Raw genomic sequence first — 24,300 nt, forward strand, 5'->3', positions numbered from 1 at the left:
TCCAAGTTCCCTTTATATTTACGAAGATTGAAGCCTCGATATTACAAAACGCCTGAGACAGCCCTACATGTTTGCGAAGATTGAAGCCTCGCAAATAATTACAAAACTTTCGAGACAGCTCTACATGTTAGCGAAGATTGTAGCCTCTCTATTTCAATATGTTCGAGACAGCTCTACATGTTAGTGAAGATTGAAGTCTGGCTATTACACAACTTCAGAGACAGCCCTGTAAACATGTTTGTGAAAATTTAAGAATCGCTATTACAATGTACGTAGCTTCCGAGACAGTCATACATGTTAGTGAAGATTGAAACCTCGTTTCTACAAAACCTCAGAGGCAGCCATACATGTTAGTGAAAACTGACACCTCGCTATTACAAAAAGTCCTACACAACCCTAGATGTTAGCCAAGATTGAAGCATCGCTATTAAAAAACTTCCGAGGTAGCCCTAGATGTTAGCCAAGATTGAAGCATCGCTATTACAAAACTTCCGAGGTAGCCCTAGATGTTAGCCAAGATTGAAGCATCGCTATTACAAAACTTCCGAGGTAGCCCTACATGTTAGCCAAGATTGAAGCATCGCTATTACAAAACTTCCGAGGTAGCTCTACGTGTAATTGAAAATGGACAAACCCTACATGTTAGCCACGATTGAAGCATCGGTCGTTATAACAAACCTCAGGAAGCCATTTATAATCTCCTAGTGATCCTCGGCCATATACCGTATGTGCATGCCAACTGTACATGTTGTACATTTTTACCCGATCTTAAATGGCTATATAAAGTTACTTTTTTCGTTTTCTTTATAAGATATCTTTTTTAGATCGTGTGCCTTCTTTGAAGTTTTTCATTATCAATGATTGCATTGTATTGCTTGTCTAATGGCAGTGACCGATACGCACTGTTGTGTCGTGTATTTTGTCATTTGTAGTTATAAATATTATAGTTTGTACTAGGTGAATAATTGTTTTATTTTCAATTATTGTTCATCCCCATTTTTTGCACACTGTAATTGATTTTGTTAACAGTATTTTGTTAAAGTTTCGATTAGTATATATTATATATGCAGCAGACTAGACAAGTCTGAGAAACTGCACTAATCGCACATGTGTGGTACCAGATTCATGCACAAAATAGCAACAAATTCATCATAATTATGCTTTAATGTAATTTCAGGTAATTCATTGACGCCTGATTTTATGTCTTTTTTTGTTTTGTCTTTTGATAAATCGTCGTTAATTGTTATGTTTTTTTATTTAAATGTAAAAAAATCTCTATTGTTAACCACGAATGTTGGTAACACATTGCAAATTTTTCTCTGTTTGCATGTAATGTAAATATTTAAAAGGCCCATGTAGAGGCTGTATCAATTCAGGTTGCATTTAGACAGAGGATGCATAGCCAACTGATTCTTATTTCCTTTGCTTTCCTTGGTAAGTTTTTATTTTCTTTGTTACAATTACAAAGGGGGAGGGGGCTTTTGAAATGCGTGTTGAGGGTTGTTGTGCAAGAATAAGTGTAAGCAAGAAAATGTTTTATTCTTGTCAAACAAATTGGAAATTCCATTGTTCTAAGGCTTCACAATAGTGGAATTTGATAAACTTCTATAATAGGATTTAAACTTTTTTTTAACCGATATGTAAAAAGAAATTACAGACAAATTTAACTAAGATAACTTTGATTTTCACTCAACTCTTCGATTTTTTTTTTTTTTTTTTGGGGGGGGGGAATTGTTCCCTCATCACTTCTTTTCCGCTTCTCAATCAAAACGATATATTCCGTCGCCGATTCAACTCTTGTATTGTGTCGCTCCAAAACTCACTTTCTCATTTGTCGCTTCATCATCTATTTTCTTCCCCTGTACAATATTTGTTATAAAATGTCTGTAAAAAGTTTTAGAATGAAAAACGCATGAAACGTCATAATTCGTGAATGTACTTTAATTATTTACGCATGTTGATGTTGAGAAATGTTGGGTTGGTGATCAAGCGTAGTGCTGGAAAGGCATCTCAAGATCTCAAGAATGTTTATTCCCAGCATGCAACATTCGGTGCGTGTATACAGTGAGCAGCGGATTGAAGGAGTGGGGTCGTAGAGGTACTTCCCTTTTTTGACTAGACAATACATCATTCTTTAGCTTAAAATCTTCTTAAAGTTTGCTTGCTTTTATCCGGTTGGTAAGATATCAATAAATTCAGTTTTGTGCAATTACGCTGCTATAAGAATTGAAGCTAGAACTACATTAAAAATCATTTATGATAAATAATTCTGAAATATTACTTATTATTTATATATCATATAAAATAAAATAACGTACTATTTTCAAGTTCAAAGTTGCTTTTTACTATTGGTTTAGATAAGGGTGAATGTTTGGTACCACTAAAACGTTTAATCCCGCTGCAATTGTTTGCACCTGACTTATAGCTTGCTGTTCGGTGTGAGCCAAGGCTCCGTGTTAAAGACCGTACTTTGACCTATTATGGTTTACTTTTATGACTTGGATGGAGAGTTGTCTCATTGGCACTCATACCTCATCTTATTATATCTAATACATCTAGTAATGTTAGTTTTGACGAGTAAAGAAACTTACGTTTTTATTAATTAAAAGACTAAAACATATATGGAAGGGCATGCAAATCATCAACCTCCCTGCTTCTTTCAGTTCTGAACTAACATGTATATAAATTATTATAAAATATGTTTAATGTTCCAAATACGGTATAAAATAACTTAAATTTATCTGTATCGTTTTCCCGGAAAAAAAATAAACGGCCAACCTTTTTTTACAGATTGAAATATTAATTTTTAACGGTAAAAACCTGAGAGAAAAACATTTGACCTATATTTAAAAACTTTGTAAAATACGTTATAATTTCATTAATATTATATTCACTTGTTTATATTTACATAATTGTATGACAAATTACTTGTCATAGATTACAAAAAAAAATATTAATAGGTTATTCAAAGGAATATGAAAATCCTTTTAACCTAAGGCAAGGATTTTAACACTTAAAATATTTTTTATTACACATACAAGAAGAAAAGGTGTTTGGAATCATATAAATGTATAAATTTGTTTATATATAGATTAGACCGTTGGTTTTCCCGTTTGAATGGTTTTACACTAGTAATTTTGGGGCCCTTTATAGCTTGTTGTTCGGTGTGAGCTAAGGCTCCGTGTTGAAGGCCGTACTTTAACCTATAATGGTTTACTTTTTAAATTGTTATTTGTATGGAGAGTTGTCTCATTGGCACTCACACCACATCTTCCTATATCTATAAAACATTTATAATAACTGACAATGTGGTATTGGCTTTGCTTGTAATTGAAGGGTGCATGCAAGGTGACCAATAGTTGTTAATTTCTGTGTCATTTTGGCCTCTGGTCGAGAGATGTTTCATTGGCAATCATTCCACATCTTCTTATTTTTAAATTGAATAATGAAAACAGCGAAACTTTGAGATCATTAGAGAATAAATGTTAACCATGGAATTTAATGTTATTTGCATTGAAGCGCATCGAAGGCACTGGGTCATAAGGGAAAAGAACATGAAAAAGCCGTTTATATCGCAGATTTTTTGACTGTTTAATTGAAATCCGTTCCCATTTCACATAATTACATATTTGTGCTAAACCATCAAGGAGGCTCGAGGGTATAAAAAAGTCAGAAAAAAAATAATTTGTTTATTTCATTTCAAATTTTATTTATTACTTTATTAGTTAATTGTTACTTTATTATATAGTACAAATATCAATTCGTTTTGGCTCCAGATGACTTTTAAAATGTATATATCATTGAAAAAGCTCCAAATTATCTCCCTTTGTTGCAAACATGCCATTTTTTTGGGATTAAAATTGAAATATCTTTTTTAGCTCATCGGTGTCTCTTTCTTCTTATTATTTTCAAATAAGCTGTACTTATACTAAACTATAATTGTAAAATTTGGCTGATTTTTGCAATTTAGTTCTTTTTTATTTCGATATTACCTCTATTTAACCTATTAGTTCAACAGAAAAAAAAGTACCTTTACAAAAATGTATGCTTCTTTTGAAGGCAGATTGTGAGCGTAAATGAACGTTGACTCCATTTATTTTTTTATTTTTCTACTTTAAAAGTATAAGATAAAGTTCATTTATAGAACAATATAAACCCCAATGACTGGAGAATAGAAATATGGTCACTTGGTCTTCTCCCGACCGGCAGTAAAACGCTTGCTGAAGTGGGGCGTCCGACGGTTTGGCTGTGCGGGATGTATCAAGTTCGCAGTCACGTCCGGTCAGAATGGGGACGTTAAGAGTACAACGCTAGCGCTCTTTGCACGTTAAGGATCCTTGTAATAGTCTAGTCTGTCTACGGCAAATAATGCATAAATCTAAACAAATTGCAACAGAAATGGTTTCAACAGTTTTGTAATACCAAAGCATGACGCAATCATATATTAAAAGTCTAGAAAAATCGTACGATCGGAAATCCCCATTTTTGGGCTAAAAACATTAATTTTAACAAAATATCGATGAAAATTGTGAAAAAATTAAAAAATCGGAATTTTAGCACTATGTTAGCCAGACAAATGTCAAAAACAAATTAAGATGACTAAAACAACTACAAAGAACATTTCCGAAGTAAAATTTACAATCCAGAGTAAGAACTTATTGGTAGAATTATCCCTTTTAATGATAAAATCACGAAAAAATGCAAAAAAATCGATATATTTGAGATTCATATATGGCTGTTTTCAAACGTTTTACTTTGAAGGCAGCTTTATAGTAAAGACATTAAATTTAATATTATAAATTGCCTAAACTGTTCAATAATTGTTTACTTTGTTTTAACTTGGTTACTTTCGTTATCATCAAAAAGTATAAGAATGGTAAATACAGTTTCTGAAAAATCTATCATTGAAAATATTTGATTTTGTTTCAAATTAACAAAAAAAACAGACAATTTTGATATAAGTCTCCCTAATGTATGGTTAAATGTCTCTGCAATGTACATGCATATTGATGCATTCACCTATCGTCAAGTTCATCGGCTTCTGTAATGTTACTTGTATTGGAACAATTCATTCCACGACATTCCCCACATGCTGGGGAACAGTCTATTCCGTGTTTACGACATGAGCATCGTTTTGTGTCACAATTCAATTTGCAATTACATCTAATTATCCTGAGAAGCTTTTCGGGAGCCGGTGGTAGTAATGCTCTAATTGGAAGCAATTTATTGTCCTCAACATGCCAACCCCAGTCCTTTGGATCTAATTTATCACCTTTCCCAATCCAAACTTGCGTTGATGATAAACCCTTATGCAATGTAGCTTAGCAGCATCAGATGTTGGTGGGAGAGTGTGCACTTGTACATATATATTTCCAACGCAAACTTTTGAGGCAAATATTCTGTAACGCAGCATATCTAATGTTTCAACATCTAGTAACCCTCCATATAATGCAACAAATATTTGTTCACCTGCTTTATGAATGCTCTCAACATTGGACTCCTGGCAAAAGACAGCTGCATGATCTTGTAATTTAATGTTAGTACTTATTTTCTTGAAAACAGTGCCCTTGCCTTGACCAAAAATACGAGATGTTGTGTCGCATCCGCTAAAGGCGTGTATGAATGGCAAAATATTGCAAACAAGTGGTCCAATTTTTCTCCTTGTCTCTGTTATGTCCCAAATCTTTATTTTGTGAGTGTTTTATTTGGCTTCTGATTGGAAGTAAATCTTGTTTATGGCATCTTTTGAATGATAACAGAGCAGTATGAGTAGGTCAGTGTCCTCTCCTATGACGGTAGTTGTATGTTGTTTCGACTTTTCTATTGCTGTAAGCACAATCTTGAGATCAGCATCATCTTCTGCATGGATAACTTGAACATGTCCGTCTTTAAGTTTTTCTCCAAGGGTATTGATAAAGTGCTGTTTATTTTCTGAATTTGAAAGAAATTCGTCTTTTTTTGTTTTGATTGGTGTGTCATTGTTAAAATTGACTTTTGGAGATAGGATTCCTTTAGTACGTCTGAAATGAGTTACGTCTTTTGTAGTTGGAACTGATGGATATCCGTCAAACACAACAGTTGCATCTGTATAGTGATTGTTAACATAATTGACGTAAGTCATACATATGGTGTCAACTGTAGCTCCTTTTGTCCATGATAAACGGTGTATAAGAGAACCACCATCAAGTACAAAGTGGGTTTCAGTTGGTGCTTTTGGTTTAAGTCCAATCAAATTCCACATATATTCGGCAAGGGTTGATTTTTGAGGCTCTCTTGGAAGGCCAGTGGTTTCAAATATTGACGAAGGAACTCCACATAATTCAAATTGAAATATCTCTGAAATATCTTCGAAAATACCATGTGCCGCAGTGGTGCATCTCTGAAAAAGGAGCTGTGAATCGATTCTAAGAGGTTCGCCGTCAAGTTTTGCCTGAACTTTGTTGCCTAGCGTAATGGCTTGTTTCTTTCTCCTAAACGTGTGGTCAGCTATATTCTTTCCTACTAGTTCTTGTAGAATGGAAGTCCCAACCTTTTTGGCATCATCCACATTCACGGTTTTATCAGCTACTACTCCTGTCTCAATGTTTCGTAGTGAACGGTCTACCTCTGAATCAATGAATGGATTACGACTTTTCAAGAACGTGAGAAGAGTTTGAATGTCATTAGTGTCCTTCTTTTGTCTTGCATGTGTTTCGTCTTTGTGTTGTTCACTAGAAAAGTATCCTACTCCGGACAAATCCTGCATAGCTTGATTGATCTCAGCACATGCTGGCATGGACATAAGCCAAAGTGAACGCTGGCTTTCAGTCATTCCTCGTCCTCTCGTTAATCCACCCGCTGTTTTCACACTTCTCATTAGAACTTGCTCTATAAATAAATCTGAAGATATTCCAGCCCAGTACCTATTGCTGAGTCTGATGACATGATTTCCATTGATGAAACTAGCATAAACATCAGGATGGTCTTCGTCTAAAGATTGCATTGTCATTAAGTAGACGTATGCTGTTTTCGTGTACAGATTATGTCCAGATGCTGCCAAAAAAGGCAACATTTCTTGGATGCTTTGCAAATGAAGAGGCCAGTTACCGGTTCTCTCTGCTTTGATAAATTGTCTTAAAACCTGGACCATTTCTGAATACTGCAGCCACAACTTTGCTGTACGACTTTGCTTTAAAATTTCCTGTTTTCTATGGACCGTTGCTTCTAGGTTTTTCAAGACATCTGATTCACCCGCTTCTGAAGCTGACAGCTCTCCAGAGGATAATTGAGAATATAATTCATCAATTCCCTTCATTTCAGTTGTTTCAAGGGTTGAATTGGGTTCTTCCAAAAGTTTAGATACGTCAATATTAAATATATCTGCAATCAACAAACAATAAAGTGCTGTATCCACCAACATGTGACCTCTAAACGCTCTAGCTACAGCTTTTCCGCTAAGGATATGCGTGACGGCATTCGGAGCGTATATGAGTTCTAACATCTCTTTCAAACCAGTATTACTCATAAGATTCCCTATTGAGCCAAGGAAGCTCATCTCTGTGTGGAATGGTCCTAATCGTAAAACCATAGACTTCAAGGTGCTTCCTGGATTTTCGTTTTCAACAATTGATAAGGCTTTCCAATACAGAGGTTGATCAAAAGTCAAGATCGCTGTTATGTCATAACGCTTTGCTTGGTTGGCGACGAAGTTCAATGTAGAATAAATACATGTCATGTCCGAAGCATTCAAATCTATCATAGGTAGGAATGAAACTGATGATTTTCCTGGGTAGTCTCCCGTCTGAACCATCTGCATGAAGCCAGACCACATTGGTATTGGATACTTTAAAGGCCAAATAATAACCGACAGCAGGTCAAGACGGAAAGTCTTATCCAGTGTGTTTAGGTTTTTCAACTCAGCATAACTTAATTCAGCCATACGATCTGATTGAGGTTTGTAATATTTGATCTCTATCTTTGCTAATGCCTTTATTTCATCAGTAGAAAAAGCTATTCTAGGAATGGGTTGTGTTCTCTTCGTACCAGGCGTAATTCCAGCTATTATGCCCATGCCATGAAAAGTGTTGAGGCCATCTATCGTTCTTGTGTTGTGGTCAACGTTATCTGCTACAAATTGTACAAAGCTGTTGCTTATATCGCCTGGAAGATCAACTCCTTGTACAGCTGCAGCACTTGATTCAAACTTCTGGACTTCATAGTATAAGGAACAAAATCCTAAGCTGTTCAATGTGGACACAAGAAATCGTGAAGCGAAGTTGTGATGCACCTGTACTCCTAGACCGAGTTGAAGCGGTGTTATAAGTGCTCGAGGTCGTGAGGCTTGCATTACTGCTTGTCCTATGGAAGCTATTTTCACCGATGGGTCTATCTCAGAAAATATGTTAGAAAGAAATAACAGCAGGCTTTCGGGTAAGTATGATAGATTATTATCAACTGATGCGATGTTGGCTGGAGTTGGATAGATAGACTTTGTGGTATCTACAGATCGGATGTCGCTTTTTATCAGTTTGGCAGCTGCTCTGATCAAAGCTCTCTTTTCGTCATCTGGATTTAAATTGCTTGGTCTCTGGTAATAGTCCTGAAGAATACAAGTTACGGTTTCACGTAAAGTTACAACACTTTTTCTACCTGGTATGTCTGTAATAATGATTTCGTCTCCAAAATGTTGCTTCAATCTTTTCTTTAAATACATCTGACTATAAGCATTCCCATCACACATCTCGTCCATTTTTTCAACAAGATCTGATATGGAAATCTGTTCATGATGTTTAAGGAAGTCGACTGTTTTGTAGAAGCCGTCTTCTTGCAAAGCTGGCCTTCCTCTTTTGTTTTCAGGCTTTGCGTCTGGTGATATGGGAGAACGGAATACAGGAGTGTTTTTGCACGTGCGGAAGTTTACACTACATGCCTGGTGATAAACAGCATCCGCTGCATGGAGGTCGCTTACGCTCTCCAGTCTCCGGCGAACCTCGGCTGCCCAATCATCATTCCGAAGATCACAAGCATCTTGTATGCGACTCTCAAAATCATCAGTTCGAACCTGAAACACATTTTTGTCTTTTTTCTTGGAGTCTGTTGCGTCATTTCCACAGAATAAACAATGATGTTTAAAATCAAAATGGGACTTTGATCGTAATTTTGGAGTATTTGTATGAATTTCTCTCAGAACAAGTTTTTCTTTTTTGTATTTCTTTATGTCATTTGGATTGGTATATGTTTTTCTGCAGAGTTGATGGACAAAATTACCCTCTAATGCGGACAAACAGTCTCCTCTTTCCTGGCTAGCTTTGATGATTCCAAGACAACCTTTTTCTCGCAATTTGATCAGTGTTGTTGGGTGGTCATCTTTTAGGCACACAATACATTTCTCCATAGTATAGATGTAGCTGAAAAAAAATAGTACACAAATCATTTGTTGTTACATATTTAATCATTATAGTATATGTCATATAACATATCAAAACACATTAAAATATTATTCAGAACAACAAGAATAAACAACATCGACTCTTAATGAATAATGTTTTCTTGTCCGTGTGATGTTTCTTTTTTAGTGTGTCTATACACTGTAATTCATTTGTCCATTTCTCAACATCTTATGGATTCTAGCACTACTGAAGATAATGAATCATTTGAAAAGTGCCAAAAAGGGTGACTAGAAAAGTTGAATCAATAGGCTTAAATTGCGTCCGAGAAAACGAAAGGGACATTAAGACAAACAAGACAAACTATACGAAGTACACACAGAAACGAGCATCTTGAACTTAAGTACAATTTTATTGTAAAGCATTAAAAAAGTATACTATGTTAAAATTCCCATTCTTGGAAATTTTCGATTGTGGTTTATTGTAACCTATTCCGTACATTTGTTTAGTTGACCATTCATTTTGAATTTGGTTTCAATTGACTTTTGATAGAACAAGATACACAATCAAATATTTTTGACTCGACTGTGATAAAATATTTTCAATAAAATAGGCAATGCAGAAAAATATAATATAGTACCTGATTTAGAAATTATCCGTGTGCTTAACAATTAGCACAGTGACTGTGGTTAGCTCCAATAAAATCATGATGCTAAATCGGACATAGGTTTCGTCAAGTGAAAGCTGAAATAAAATTACAAAATAGTTATTTTCGACAATAATTCATTAAAAAAGGAAGGAAACAATTATTTAAAATTATTTACTTGAAGAAAATGCAATAGAAGATAAGAATAAATGCTTTGGCTATAGTAATTAGTTCAAAATCGACAAAATTGCAATTTTTACTGTCCATTTTTGTTAATTTGGCGTTCCATACTTTTTTGTTTTCGTTAGGGACGAGTCTTACTACGTCCCTTTAAATTATTTTTATTGCTATATTTAGGACTTTATTAGTTTAAATTTAATTGATTTTATGTAAAGGTAGTTGATTTTATTTATTTTCTTTGAAATAACAAAAATATAGTGATCTTTGTCGTTTGACCTGCGTCAAGAACTTTCGTATGTCTAATTCATTTCTTGACGCATTTTTGAATATGTAAATACACGTAAAACATAAGTGTATGTTAAAAAAAACACTTACCAGCATACTTTTATAATAATATAAATTTATGTAAGCGATTCTTTCAGTGATATCCGCTTCTCAGTTGGTTTCTATAAATTCACATATGTAAGAGTCTTCTCCCTTTGTCAATATGGCGGACCATTTCTGACATGAATCGGCAGGCACATCACCGATATTTTTATTTTCAATTTTCACCGATTTCCGACCGTACGATTTTGTTAGACTTTTTTAACGGTAATGTGCTATGATAATCTCATATGATATATAAAAAATCTTTTCTGTTGCAATTTGTTTAGATTGATTCTGTAGACAGACTAGACTATAACAACTCTTTGAGGGGTCCGTAGGTGGCCTGTTGCAAGGCAAAATATCTGTACCTACCCAACATAGTTTACTATCATTTTTCAGTGGCAGTCTAAATTTCCCCGACCATCATCCCAGATGGCCTCAATTGTGACATGACCTACCTATTGTATTTATTGTGAACTTGTTCTCGACCTGAATAATGCATGAAATATTTGCCACTGGACGTTAAGCAACCAACAATCAATCAATTTTAAAAAACGGCTATTTTTAGGCTGTCCCGCGTAACATATTTCATTTATTGTAACCACTAAACTGTGATTTTCGTCTAAAGTATTTAATATTTTGAAAAACGTTTTTTTTCCCATTATTTAACAAAAAGGTTCCTTCAGTTTTTTATGCATTTTTTATGACGTTATGATGACGTCATAGAAAAAATAAAGTGTTCCATACAAGGGCAAATCTGTCCCACGGGAAAAAAAATTGGTATTCCAGATTTGAGAATCAAAAACATTTATCTACTGTGGAAAAAAGGTTAGTATTTGTATTTACTTCATCAATGTTAATTTGCTTAATTTTATGAATTTAAAGACTAATATCCTGAAAAATGATATATGGTTATTTATGAGCGATTTTTCAAAGGCTTACAAGGTTGTCGCACCGCCATTTTTTGACATAAAAACGAACTCAACTCAAATTTACGTCAATTGTTTGCTTATCAGAGCTCTTATAATGGTAGAATTTTATGATTTTTTAAAATGTTATTTTTCTTAATTTTTCAAAAATCTAAAGTACATCAATTTTCGATAAGTAGTTAAAACGCACCGTCGATTTTGCGGAGTCTTACAAGAATGTCGCACATGCTTAAAACCAACGTTTCAGTCGAAGTTTTGGTTTGAACGTTACGTAATATTCGCGACGTTGTGTTACGCTTACATGTACGAACATCGCGCGCAACGTCTATATATTCGCGACGTCAAACTATGACTTATCGGGGAAAGATTCAGTTTTCGACTGATTTTTACCATTCAAACTCATCTAACTTGAAAACGAGTTCATGGACCCCTCTTTTTTAAAATGCCATTTTGTTTGATTACGTAAGATGGTAATGTGTGTCAATTTTCATGAAAACGTAAATAGTTCATTTTTTTTAAAATTTGATTAAAATACAGCAAAAAAAATATTTTTTTCCTACATTCAGGAACATTAATTTTGATGAATATGAATTATTTCTGAATAAAAAATGATACTTATAAAATACAGAGATTACAAACTATTTAACAAAAAACAATTTGTGTTTATCTTTTAAAACAAAAAAGTTATATCTTTCTTTCGAAAGAAAAATTACCGCCACAAATCCGAATTTTAAGCAAATATACAAAATTTCGACCTCATTTTACTCAAAAAGTAGCACATGAAGGTATATTTTTTATTACATATTTGATTGAATCAAGTAAAAAATAGTCTATTTGAATTTTTTTATCATGTAAATACGGGTTAAAACTGTATCGTATGCCCTGAAATCATGAATTATTGAAAATATATCAGATGCATTGTTGTGACGTTGTCGTAACCTCGCCCTCCCCCAGTTTTGTGCCGAATACTAAAAAGGTGTTTTTTTTCACATTGATCTAATATTGTTTTTATACCGAAACTTAAATTAAAACATTGATAGCTTTTCAACTTGTTACACACATGTCAAAGTTATTTAACCCTTCATGAACCTCTGATTATGGAGAAAGTGTTCCACGATGAAATTGACATTGTACAAAGGATAGCTGTGTTACTGTAATTAGGAAATAAACACAACTAGTTGCAGTATAAAGTGCACGGGTAAGTAAAAGAAAAAAAAAAAATGATAGAAAACGTATCTTTATGATCATAGTAAGACATGCAGAATAGTTATAACTTTGAATGCTTCTTTTGGTAATTTAATAGGGTTGTAAAAGTATTGACCGTGTTCACATTTTTAGAATGAAGCGCCTCCATGCTTCATGCTTCATACAAAATGTACTTCGCTCAATGCTTTTACACCCCAATGAATTAACAAACAGAAGCATTCAATTCTTAAATGAAATGTTACATTCATGATGACACGATATTCCCTAATAAGTGTCTGTCCCAAGTCAGGAGTTTGTAATTCAGTAGTTGTTGTTTGTTGTTACATATTTGTTTTCCTTCTTTTTGTACATTATTTTGCTGTTAGATTTTTCGTTTGAACTGTTTTACATTTGTCATTTCGAGGTCTTTTATACATTGGATGTATGTTAACTTTCATTATAATACGTTATTCTGATTGGCTAACTGCACATCACGTGTTATTCCTTAAGCAGTTGCATTACACAATAAAACTTATCATTCATGATGACACGAGGTCCCATAATAAAGTGCACAGGTAAATTAAGTAAAAACTTGATGTAAATCGTGTTTTCATGATACTACTAGATAAAAAATGTAATTATAAGTATTGAATTGCTTCTTTTTGTAACTTCATAGGATTGTAAACGCGTTGACCGTGCGCACATTTTTAGAATGAAGCGCTTCTGCGCTTCATACAAAATGTACTTCGGTCAACGCGTTTACACCCCAATAAAGGTACAAAAAGAAGCATCCAATTCTTAATTATGCTGTATTGGCCTTGCTCATGGTTAAAGGCCGTACGGTGGCCAATAGGTGTTTAATTCTGTTCCATAAGGTCTCTTGTGAAGAATTGTCTCATTCGCAATCATACCGCATCTAGATCTCCTTATATATATATATATATATATATATATATGTTAATGTAACTTTTAGTGTTTAAAGGAGGTGGTATATATCTTAGAATGATACATTTATATATTATATTTAATATGTACTATTTGGTCTCTCAAATTGCTAAGATATAATAACTGTTTAAACCTTTTAAAATTACAATGATTTTAAGGATAAATGAACTGGTTAAATGGTAAAACTTGAAAACTGTAATGCAAAAAGGAAACTTTATGATGTCCTTTTACCCCAAATGACAATTTGCATATATGAATAAAGTTAGTAGATATTTGCCAAACCTTATCAAAAAATGTTTTTTAAATGACACTGAAGATCCTATACGTTATTTTATTGGTAAAACAAACACATTTAAAATAGAAAAGAAAACCAAAACCTTACCCCTCAACCCGATCTTAAAGCACACCATTACAGCCATGCTCGGATCCATTACGCATTAGGTAAATAATCTTTTTTGGTTTTCGAATTCAATGAGCCAAACTGTTTTCTAGTCGTAGCTCCTTCATTGTCAATGCTCTTTGACAAAAAAAAATCATACAATACAAATAAATTAACACCGGGAACGTATTAAAATAAAATGACATTTCTTTGGGTTTCTGCCTAGTTGGAATATCTTCTTTATATGACACCTCTGATTCTTTATTGCAGTTTTATGCGCCATTAATTGTGATAGTTCTTTATTTTTTTTTTATACAAAGATGTAATACAGGATTAATTTTTCTCACATTTTTTATTTCACAAATTTAAGTTTTATAATAACAAGGTCAATTTATTACATTTATTGTGACAGTTGTAACACATGGGTCGTAATACTTCACTAATTTTATAGTTTATGTTTTGATAATATAAAATTATAACTTTATCTTATTTACCTGAACATGTACACGGCTGTCTTTTTGGTAAATCGAGAAAAAAGGGATTTTGAAAGAACAAATCATAGTTACGGTGACCATGTATACTTTTATTTTATTTGCGATATGGACCCCCATTTATTGACCCCAATGTAATAACAAAACTTTCCATATTTTCGACTTTAGTAAATCGTATATATTTTTTTTACATTGGGCCCATCGATGCCGCTTTTTTTTTGTTTTGCTAAAATTCTTGAAAGCGTTCAAATCATTTGTGAATGTATGATACTATTCATCATGATTGTAAATGGCCATACTATTTTTTTTTAATTGTGTTCCCTAGAGGAACAGTTCACTAAATGATAACATTTATTATGTGTTCCCCAAATGAACATTACATTATTCCTTAGAGAAACATTTCACTAAAGTGTAACTTTTATTATGTGTTCCCTAGAAGAACAGTTAACTAAATTTGTAATTTTCATCACTTGTTCTCCAGAGGAAGTTTACAATATTTCCCAGGGAAACAATTTCACTAAAGTGTAACTTTTATTATGTGTCCTCAAGAGGAACATTACAAGACTCTATTGGAGACATTTCACTAAGTGGTATAGTGTAACTTGTATTATGTGTTCACCAAATGAACACTTCACTAAAAGATGAAAATTTCAGGGACTGAATTTTCGGCTCACCCCTGACACCATTAGCGTGTATAGTCTTGAGGAAACAATGATAGTTCGTCGGAAGGGGACGATGAATGGTTGACCCGTGTAAAGAGAGAGCCATATCTCTTGCACGTAAAAGAAACCCTTGTAGATTTCGAAAAAGAGCTAAATGGAAGCTTTCGTCTATGCTCTCAAGATGATCATTACAATATGCCTTTAAACTAGGTGAACATTTCACTAAGGGCAACTTTTATTATGTGCCCTCCTGAGGAACATTTATTACAAGGTTCTATGGGGGAACATTTTACTAAATGGTAACTTGTATCATGTGTTTCAAAGATTAACATTTTAATAATTCTAAGGGAAACATTTCACTAAATTATAACTTTTAATATATGTTCTTTATTACAATAACATATTTTTCAGGTGAACATGTCAGGAAAGTGTAACTTGTATTATGTGTTGTCCAAATGAACATTTCAATATTCCCAACTGGAACATTTTACTAAATTGTATTTAGTTTATGTGTTCTTCAGAAAAAAAATATTGCAATATTCCTGAGGGGGACATTTTACTAATGTTTCACATTTATTATGTGTACCCAAGATGAACATTACAATAAATCACTGAATGGTATTTTTCACACAGACTGTGTTCCCCGGAAGAACACATTACAATATCTAGAAGAGAACTTTTCACTAAATGATTACTTTCATCAGGGGCGGATCCAGCCATTTTAAAAAAAGGGGGGGGGGGGGGGGTGGTTCCTAACCCAGGAAAAAGGGGGGTTCCAATTACATGTCCCCATTCAAATGCATTGATCGTAAAAAGAAAGAGGGGTTCCAACCCCCGGACCCCCCCCCCCCCCCTCTGGATCCGCGCCTGCTTTCATTATCAGAAAATATTGTTACGATTTCAATGAAATCAAAGTAGAATGAAAGGCAAATATCAGGAAACAGAAAAACATATAAGTCCCTTGGCAATATCAACCATCGAGCCTTTAACTCTTGTACTGAATTCGTCTCAACTCGGCCGATTCCGTACCCTCATGAGAATAGCGGATTCTACCGAGGATTGCCGAATGTCTTTTGCTGATGACATTACCTAAGGCTGACAACACATTTTGATATAAAAACTGTCATGTAATAATCAAATATGTTTAACGGTGTGAAGTTGTTATTCTGTACTTATAAAAACTATTTATAACTTGTTCGAATGTTTTGCAGGTAAAAAAACAAATGCTATATCATTACTGTTAAGAAGTATGTTTGTTTTTATATTTGATTAACGATTTTATCAGTTTTTACAACATAATTGTCTGTTTAATCAACTTCTAGGGTCATTATGATCCTCGGTGAACATCGTTCCGAGTCTATATTATATGTGAATGAATTAAAAAAAATCTTCTGACGAAGTTCCTTATTTGGGACATGCTCATCAATGCTAGAAATTCAATCCTACATTTTTTAAAATTATCAATATTATATTTCCTTATGAGTTCGTGGATACTGAAGTGTTCTTGTCACAATATGCTTATCTAAGGCACAAAATTTATATAAAGCAAACTCTTATTGAATTATCAAAGCGGCTGGTTTGTAATCAAAACATTTCGTCTAAAACGAAAGTTGAGGATATTAATTTTGCTTATCTTCGGTGATTTTGTTTTTGAGTTATTTGCCATACTAGCTGGAAATGATTCTCTCTAAATTTTTCACACAATGGCTCTGTTTAACTTAAATAACTGCACAAAATATATAGGTAACACGGATTTTGTAAGACTTTCAAAACGGCGTTATGAATATATAAAAAAGAAGATGTGGTATGATTGCCAATGAGACAGCTATCCACAAAAGACAAAAATGACACAGACATTAACAACTAAAGGTCACTGTACGGCCTTCAACAATGAGCAACGCCCATACCGCATAGTCAGCTACATAATAGGCCCCGATAAGACAATGTAAAACAATTTAAACGAGAAAACTAACGGCCTTATTTATGTAAAAAATGAACGAAAAACAAATATGTAACACATAAACAAACGACAACCACTGAATTACAGGCTCCTGACGCATTTATATAGAACTTTAAAAGTAAAGTAGGGGTTAGCGGGAAGAATGAAAGGTCACTAAAGGAATAAAGCTAGAGGATTCCAAATATCTGACAAAAAAACCCCAAAAAACTAGGATTCAACATCCTTTACTCGCGATAGTCTTGTGACAAGCAATTATGTACAATTGGTTTTTTATAGTGTTATACTTTTCTACTTTTAGTGGTAAACATTGACAATGTTTTTTCACAAAGAAATCGTAACAGACGTCCAGGCGAGGATGAAGGTTCACACTCTGGGGACAAACAAAATAAAGTGCGTCTTAAAATACCACAACGGATCCTAGGTAAACATGTTTGAGTTGTAACAAAACTAATCCAAATGCTTAAGATAATGATTATTATTATAGTACGAAAAGGACTTTTTTTTCAATGAAGGATTCATTCAATTTTCCCCGAATGTTTTGATATATGTACAACATATTTTGCTTGAATCTCATTTTTTTTATCAGTTGTATAGTATATGGACACTTATAAAGGCAAATGTAAAACAAAAAACTCAGACTCAAATACACATATCTTTACTTACTTCGAAATTGAACGTAAAAAGAGAATTATATATACACTTCTTTATAGATGTAAATACAAGTTTCTGTTGTTTGTGCAATTACGATAAAAATTCCAAATACATTTAAAAAAAAAAAAACCCAACCAATAACTTGGTAATGACTTGTTTGTGACCTTGCCACAGATGTTATTAACAATTTGAAAATTAATAATTTTGATTTGATCTTTATAGGTTACAAATTTATTGGATGTATTGTTGACAATCGAGCCCGGATGTTAGATGTGAAACATGTAGATAGAAAAATGACGTTACAAAAATGTGCAAAATTATGTTCCGAATATAGCTTCTTCGGTGTACAGGTTAGTGTAGATTAGGTGTACAGTAAAGTTCAGATTCGATCTATAGGTTGGAAAGATCTTGGATCAACTAAACCGTAGAAATTGAAAATTTTGGTTGTTTTTAAAAAACTTTTTTTTTATGAAAGTTGAAAGACTGGTGATCACCGACGAATCCTTTTGACAATCGATTTTAAATTAAAAGCATGAAACAAAATTAAAGAGAATTGCATATTTTGTCTGTTTCTTAGAACGGAAGTACCCGTTCTCGAAAGTTCCGAGCAAATTAAATTGCAGTGACCTTACACGAAATTTTAGTTTTTAGTGCGGTGCTTGTTTGAACGAAATTAATTTTTATGTATTTTATCATTTAAGTTTTCTAGACAGTGTTTTTGTGGAAATGCCCGCGGTAATAAGAGAGTTTACAGAAGAAGACCTAGACGAGAATGTAATTTTGCTTGTGGTGGAAATAGGAGACAAAGCTGTGGTGGGAGATGGAGGAACATAGTGTATTGTAAGCAACTTAATTATTTTCGTAAAATGTAACTAGAGGCTCTAAAGAGCCTGTGTCGCTCACCTTGGTCAATGTGAATATTAAACAATGGACACAGATGGATTCATGAAAAAATTGTGTTTTGGTGATGGTGATGTGTTTGTAGATCTTACTTTACTAAACATTCTTGCTGCTGACAATTATCTCTATCTATAACAGTACTTTCTGTGGAAAATGTTATTGAAAATCTTCAAATTTTAAGAAAATTGTTAAAAATTGACTATGAAGGGCAATAACTCCTTAGGGGGTCAATTGACTATTTTGGTCATAGTGGCTTATTTTTAGTTCTTACTTTGCTGTACAGTATTGCTGTTTACAGTTTATCTCTATCTATAATAATATTCAAGATAACAAAAAAAAACAGCAAAATTTCCTCAAAATTACCAATTCAGGGGCAGCAACCTAACAACCGATTATCCAATTCATCTGAAAATTCCAGGGCAGATAGATCGTGACCTGATCAACAATTTTACTTCCTGCCAAATGCTTTGGTTTTTGAGTTATAAGCCAAAAACTGCATTTTACCCCCATGTTCTATTTTTAGCCATGGCGGCCATCTTGGTTTGTTGGCCGAGTTACCGGACACATTTTTTTTAACTAGATACCCCAATTATGGCTAAGTTTGGTTAAATTTGGCCCAGTAGTTTCAGAGGAGAAGATTTTTCTAAAAGATTACTAAGATTTTCTCTAAATGCTTTGGTTTTTGAGTTATAAGCCAAAAACTGCATTTTACCCCTATGTTCTATTTTTAGCCATGGCGGCCATCTTGGTTGGTTGGCCGGGTCACCGGACACATTTTTTTAACTAGATACGCCAATAACGATTATGGCCAAGTTTGGTTAAATTTGGCCCAGTAGTTTCAGAGAAGAAGATTTTTCTAAAAGATTACTAAGATTTAAGAAAAATTGTTAAAAATTGACTATAAAGGGCAATAACTCCTAAAGTGGTCAACTGACCATTTTGGTCATGTAACTTATTTGTAGATCTTACTTTGCTGAACATTATTGCTGTTTACAGTTTATCTCTATCTATAATAATATTCAAGATAATAACCAAAAACAGCAAAATTTCCTTAAAATTATCAATTCAGGGGCAGCAACCCAACAACGGGTTGTTCGATTCATCTGAAAATTTCAGGGCAGATAGATCTTGACCTGATGAACAATTTTACTCTTGTCAGATTTGCTCTAAATGCTCTGGTGTTTTAGTTATAAGCCAAAAACTGCATTTTACCCCTATGTTCTATTTTTAGCCATGGCGGCCATCTTAGTTGGTTGGACGGGTCACGCCACACATTTTTTAAACTAGATACCCCAATGATGATTGTGGCCAAGTTTGGATTAATTTGTCCCAGTAGTTTCAGAGGAGAAGATTTTTGTAAAAGATAACTAAGATTTACGAAAAATGGTTAAAAATGGACTAAAAAGGGCAATAACTCCTAAAGGGGTCAACTGACCATTTCGGTCCCGTTGACTTATTTGTAAATCTTACTTTGCTGAACATTATTGCTGTTAACAGTTTATCTCTATCTATAATAATATTCAAGATAATAACCAAAAACAGCAAAATTTCCTTAAAATTATCAATTCAGGGGCAGCAACCCAACAACGGGTTGTCCGATTCATCTGAAAATTTCAGGGCAGATAGATCTTGACCTGATAACCAATTTTACCCCGTCAGATTTGCTCTAAATGCTTTGGTTTTTGAGTTATAACCCAAAAACTGCATTTTACCCCTATGTTCTATTTTTAGCCATGGCGGCCATCTTGGTTGGTTGGCCGGGTCACGCCACACATTTTTAAAACTAGATACCCCAATGATGATTTTGGTCAAGTTTGGTTAAATTTGGCCCAGTAGTTTCAGAGGAGAAGATTTTTGTAAAAGTTAACGACGACGGACGACGGACGACGGACGACGACGGACGACGGACGACGACGACGGACGCCGGACGCAAAGTGATGGGAATAGCTCACTTGGCCCTTCGGGCCAGGTGAGCTAAAAAGGAAATCACGCAATGGCGTCCAAAATATTATTGACTCCACTTTGACAACAGAGTAAGACGAATGTAAGGCGCCATAAAAGGTCATCAATAGAAAACAATTGAACAAAATCAGAACCGAAATAAGAAAAAAAAATATTCAGATGAATAAGAAAAAAAACTTATATACAGACGATAGCTGAATGTTGATTTATCAGTGGAGTATGGTCCTTCATTGCTTTTTTCTTTAACTTTTTAAAGATTTTTCTCTATTCTTTTTTATTCATTTTGACACTTATTCTCGATTTTTCAATTTCAGCAACCCATTATTATGTATTCCTTATTTTCATACTTTTGGCTTTTTATTCAGCAATTTGCCAAATATTTTTTGTTCTGTAAACCCCTCATACATGTAGGATGTATATATTCATGACAACAAATCACTACACGTGCGTACAAAAACAAAACAAAAAACCCGACGATCGATATCGATTATACTTTAGAAATTTTATTCTTTCTCTTGTAGCAAAACAAATATCATGTGAGTAAAAGTATTTTATCAACATATTCATTTAAGTAAAAATTCATCTAAGAAATATTGTTTCCAGATTTTCTTCATACTATATAGTGTTAAATATTGAAAAAAATAATTTGATTGATAGCGTTGAAAATTTAAATAAACTTGATCCCGTTTTGATCAGATAAAATAACATACTCCCCCTTTTTCCTAGGTTAAGGAGGTAGACCTAGGTTAAGGGAAATAACTCTTAAAATCATCAGTACGTTTGTGTCAACCATTTTCATAAATATATTCTAAGCTTCTAGGCTACATAGATTATTTCCAATCTCTTTCAGGTAAATGCTTAAAAAACATTGATGAAACTTGACTTTAACAAACACATAACTGATTTAAAGAGTTGTCTCCCTGAACAAAGGTCTACCACCTTAAATGGTTGATCCCTTACTTACCCCTGAGAAAACAGTTATGTAGATTACAGCAATACCGATTAAACTTTTCATTTTCCCTATATTTCGCACAAAACTTTAAACTCACATTTTCAGATAGTTTGTAAATGATTTAATTGCAATAAAGCTGGAGTTGCAACTCACTTTGGCAAAGTTAACTTTTGACTGTATACAAAATTAAGGATGGTATATTGTCAATGACAGAAATACCCAAGGGAATCCACGTGAGATACATGTATATTTCACAATAATGCTTCAGGATGGAACAAACGCATACTGTATATTCAGCTACATGTATGACTAGCAACTATTTTGCAAAATTGCAGCAATGCAAACGAAAAAGAACCAATTGAAACCTTATATCAATTTAGAGGACCTAAATAGAGAATTGTCATACAAGTGGGATGTTTAGCTAGCTATTAAAGCAGGTTTAAGCCACCATTTTCTTCGGAAACGGCCTGAAAAGTTGGCAACATGACCTTTTTTCCACGTTCGTTTCGTTGATTGGTGGAATTTTTGACTTTTTTTCCACGTTCGTTTCGTTGATTGGTGGAATTTTATCAATTTTTATGGACCTCATCTGTATAAATTTACATTGGAGATATGTATTTTTGTTAATACTTATTTCGTGCAATTTGAATATTATTATTTAGAATATATTGCATCTTGAAATGATGACGTATTTATATCACGTGATATATATTCTTCCTTAAAACATTTAGCAATATCGACCTGTGCATCTGGTCCCTGTAAAAATGGAGCAACTTGCAAAGACAAAGCGAATGGATATAACTGCATATGTCCTCCTGGGTTTACCGATGAATATTGCTCTACCGGTAAGTAGTTAATAAACATTGTCCGAAACAAACATTACACTTATCAATTCAAAGACCCCTTGAAAATTAATAACATACCAAAGGAAAATTGACGTATATTTGAAAGATAATTTAAGAATATTTTCGCAATTTCAATTTAAATAGAAGCCAAAGAAATTGTTCGCATACCATACGTTGTTTTGAAAACATTACCCAAGGACAGTGCTCCAAAACATGATCAAAGATCGCAATAAATAATTGCTTTATACAGTGAAGAAAATTAGACGCTGAATTTCTCAATAATATATCAATAAACAAAAAATCATCTTTATACATTTTAATTTGACACCTGGCTACATATGCATTAAAAAAAATACTTTAATTACGCTACGAAAAAAGACCAAAAGGTTGGACAGTCGAAAATAGGAATTATTTGAGAGGACTTTGTAATTGAGTAACATATACAGCTTGAGTTTAATACAGATACAAGCTAAATATGTCTGGTACTTTCATTGTTTTCCATATGGTTATATCAACTATACAATTTACAATCGATTAGAGATAAAGGTTACAACAGATAAAGTTAAGTCTGCCTCATATCTTTACTTACATCTAGAAATTGACAATGAGGGTTGGTTGAAAACCATACTTTACACCAAACGAGAGGATTTCAGCTTCCCAATTGTGAACTTTTCATTTCTATGTAGCAACATTCCAATAGCGCCTGCATACGTAGTATATATTTCCCAATGGATACGACATTCCCGGGCTTGATTTTCCTATTACGATATCCTTGATATAATGTTGCTGCTCACAAGGAAGCTGTAAAACCAAGAGATCCAAATAGCTAAGTTGAAATCTTCCCTTCGTAAATTTTACGGACGCCATCACGAGTTGGTTGACCGTTATGGAATAACCGTCTCACAGGTGATATCGGATATGTTTCTTACGTCGTAACTACAACTCCCTTCCCTTTTCATGAATGTGACCTACCGAATGAGACTATTTACGGGGTTTGTAATAACATGAGCAACCCGACGGGTGCCACATGATGAACAGGATATTCATACCCTTTCTGAGCACCGGAGATCATCCCTAGTTTTTTGTTGGGGTTCGTGTTGCTCAGACTTTAGTTTTCTATGCTGTTTCTTGTATACTATTAGTTGTCTGTCTTTTTCATTTTTATGCCCCACCTACGATAGTAGAGGGGCATTATGTTTTCTGGTCTGTGCCTCCGTTAGTTCGTTCGTCCGTCCGTCTGTGCGTCCGTTCGCTTCAGGTTAAAGTTTTTGGTCTAGGTAGTTTTTGATGAAGCTGAAGTCCAATCAACTTGAAACTTGATACACATGTTCCCCATGATATGATCTTTCTAATTTTAATGCCAAATTATAGTTTTGACCCCAATTTCATGGTTCACTGAACATAGAAAATGATAGTGCAAAGTTCAGGTTAAAGTTTTTGGTCAAGGTAGTTTTTGATGAAGTTAAAGTTACATCAACTTGAAACTTAGTACACATGTTCCCTATGATATGATCTTTCTAATTTTAATTCCAAATTAAAGTTTTGACCCCAATTTCATGGTCCACTGAACATAGAAAATGATAATGCGAGTGGGGCATCCGTGTACTATGGACACATTCTTGTTAGCCCTGGCATTGTCAGTTAATTTTCGATCTATGAGTTTGACTGTTCATCTGGTACTTTTCGCCCCTCTTTTACAATTGTTGAAACATGCTTCATATAACATAAGCCTACCTTCAATCTGGTTTCATTCCCTGCGAACAAACTGAAGATATGATATTTCAGACATTTATTGAACTATTACCTTTTGCAGTAAAATCACATTACGAGAACAACATTTTGATATTCCTCGAAACAAATCCTGCAACACAATAATTTAGTT

At 33.8% G+C, this 24,300-nt stretch overlaps 1 protein-coding gene across 1 annotated transcript in view; it reads left to right on the plus strand.

Annotated features, from left to right (window-relative positions):
* The first annotated feature begins 1,328 nt into the window (after positions 1-1,328).
* The window catches only part of LOC139492973 (uncharacterized), a 129,062-nt gene continuing 106,090 nt past the window's right edge, over positions 1,329-24,300 (plus strand). Inside the window, exons 1-5 of the mRNA XM_071281120.1 lie at positions 1,329-1,434; positions 17,407-17,529; positions 17,982-18,109; positions 18,461-18,620; positions 22,305-22,418. Of these exons, the coding sequence (XP_071137221.1) occupies positions 1,395-1,434; positions 17,407-17,529; positions 17,982-18,109; positions 18,461-18,620; positions 22,305-22,418 (565 nt within the window). The 5' untranslated portion in view covers positions 1,329-1,394. The remainder of the gene's footprint in view (positions 1,435-17,406; positions 17,530-17,981; positions 18,110-18,460; positions 18,621-22,304; positions 22,419-24,300) is intronic.

Source organism: Mytilus edulis, chromosome 10 (assembly GCF_963676685.1).
Source record: "Mytilus edulis chromosome 10, xbMytEdul2.2, whole genome shotgun sequence".
In the NCBI taxonomy this organism is placed as follows: Eukaryota; Metazoa; Mollusca; class Bivalvia; order Mytilida; family Mytilidae; genus Mytilus; species Mytilus edulis.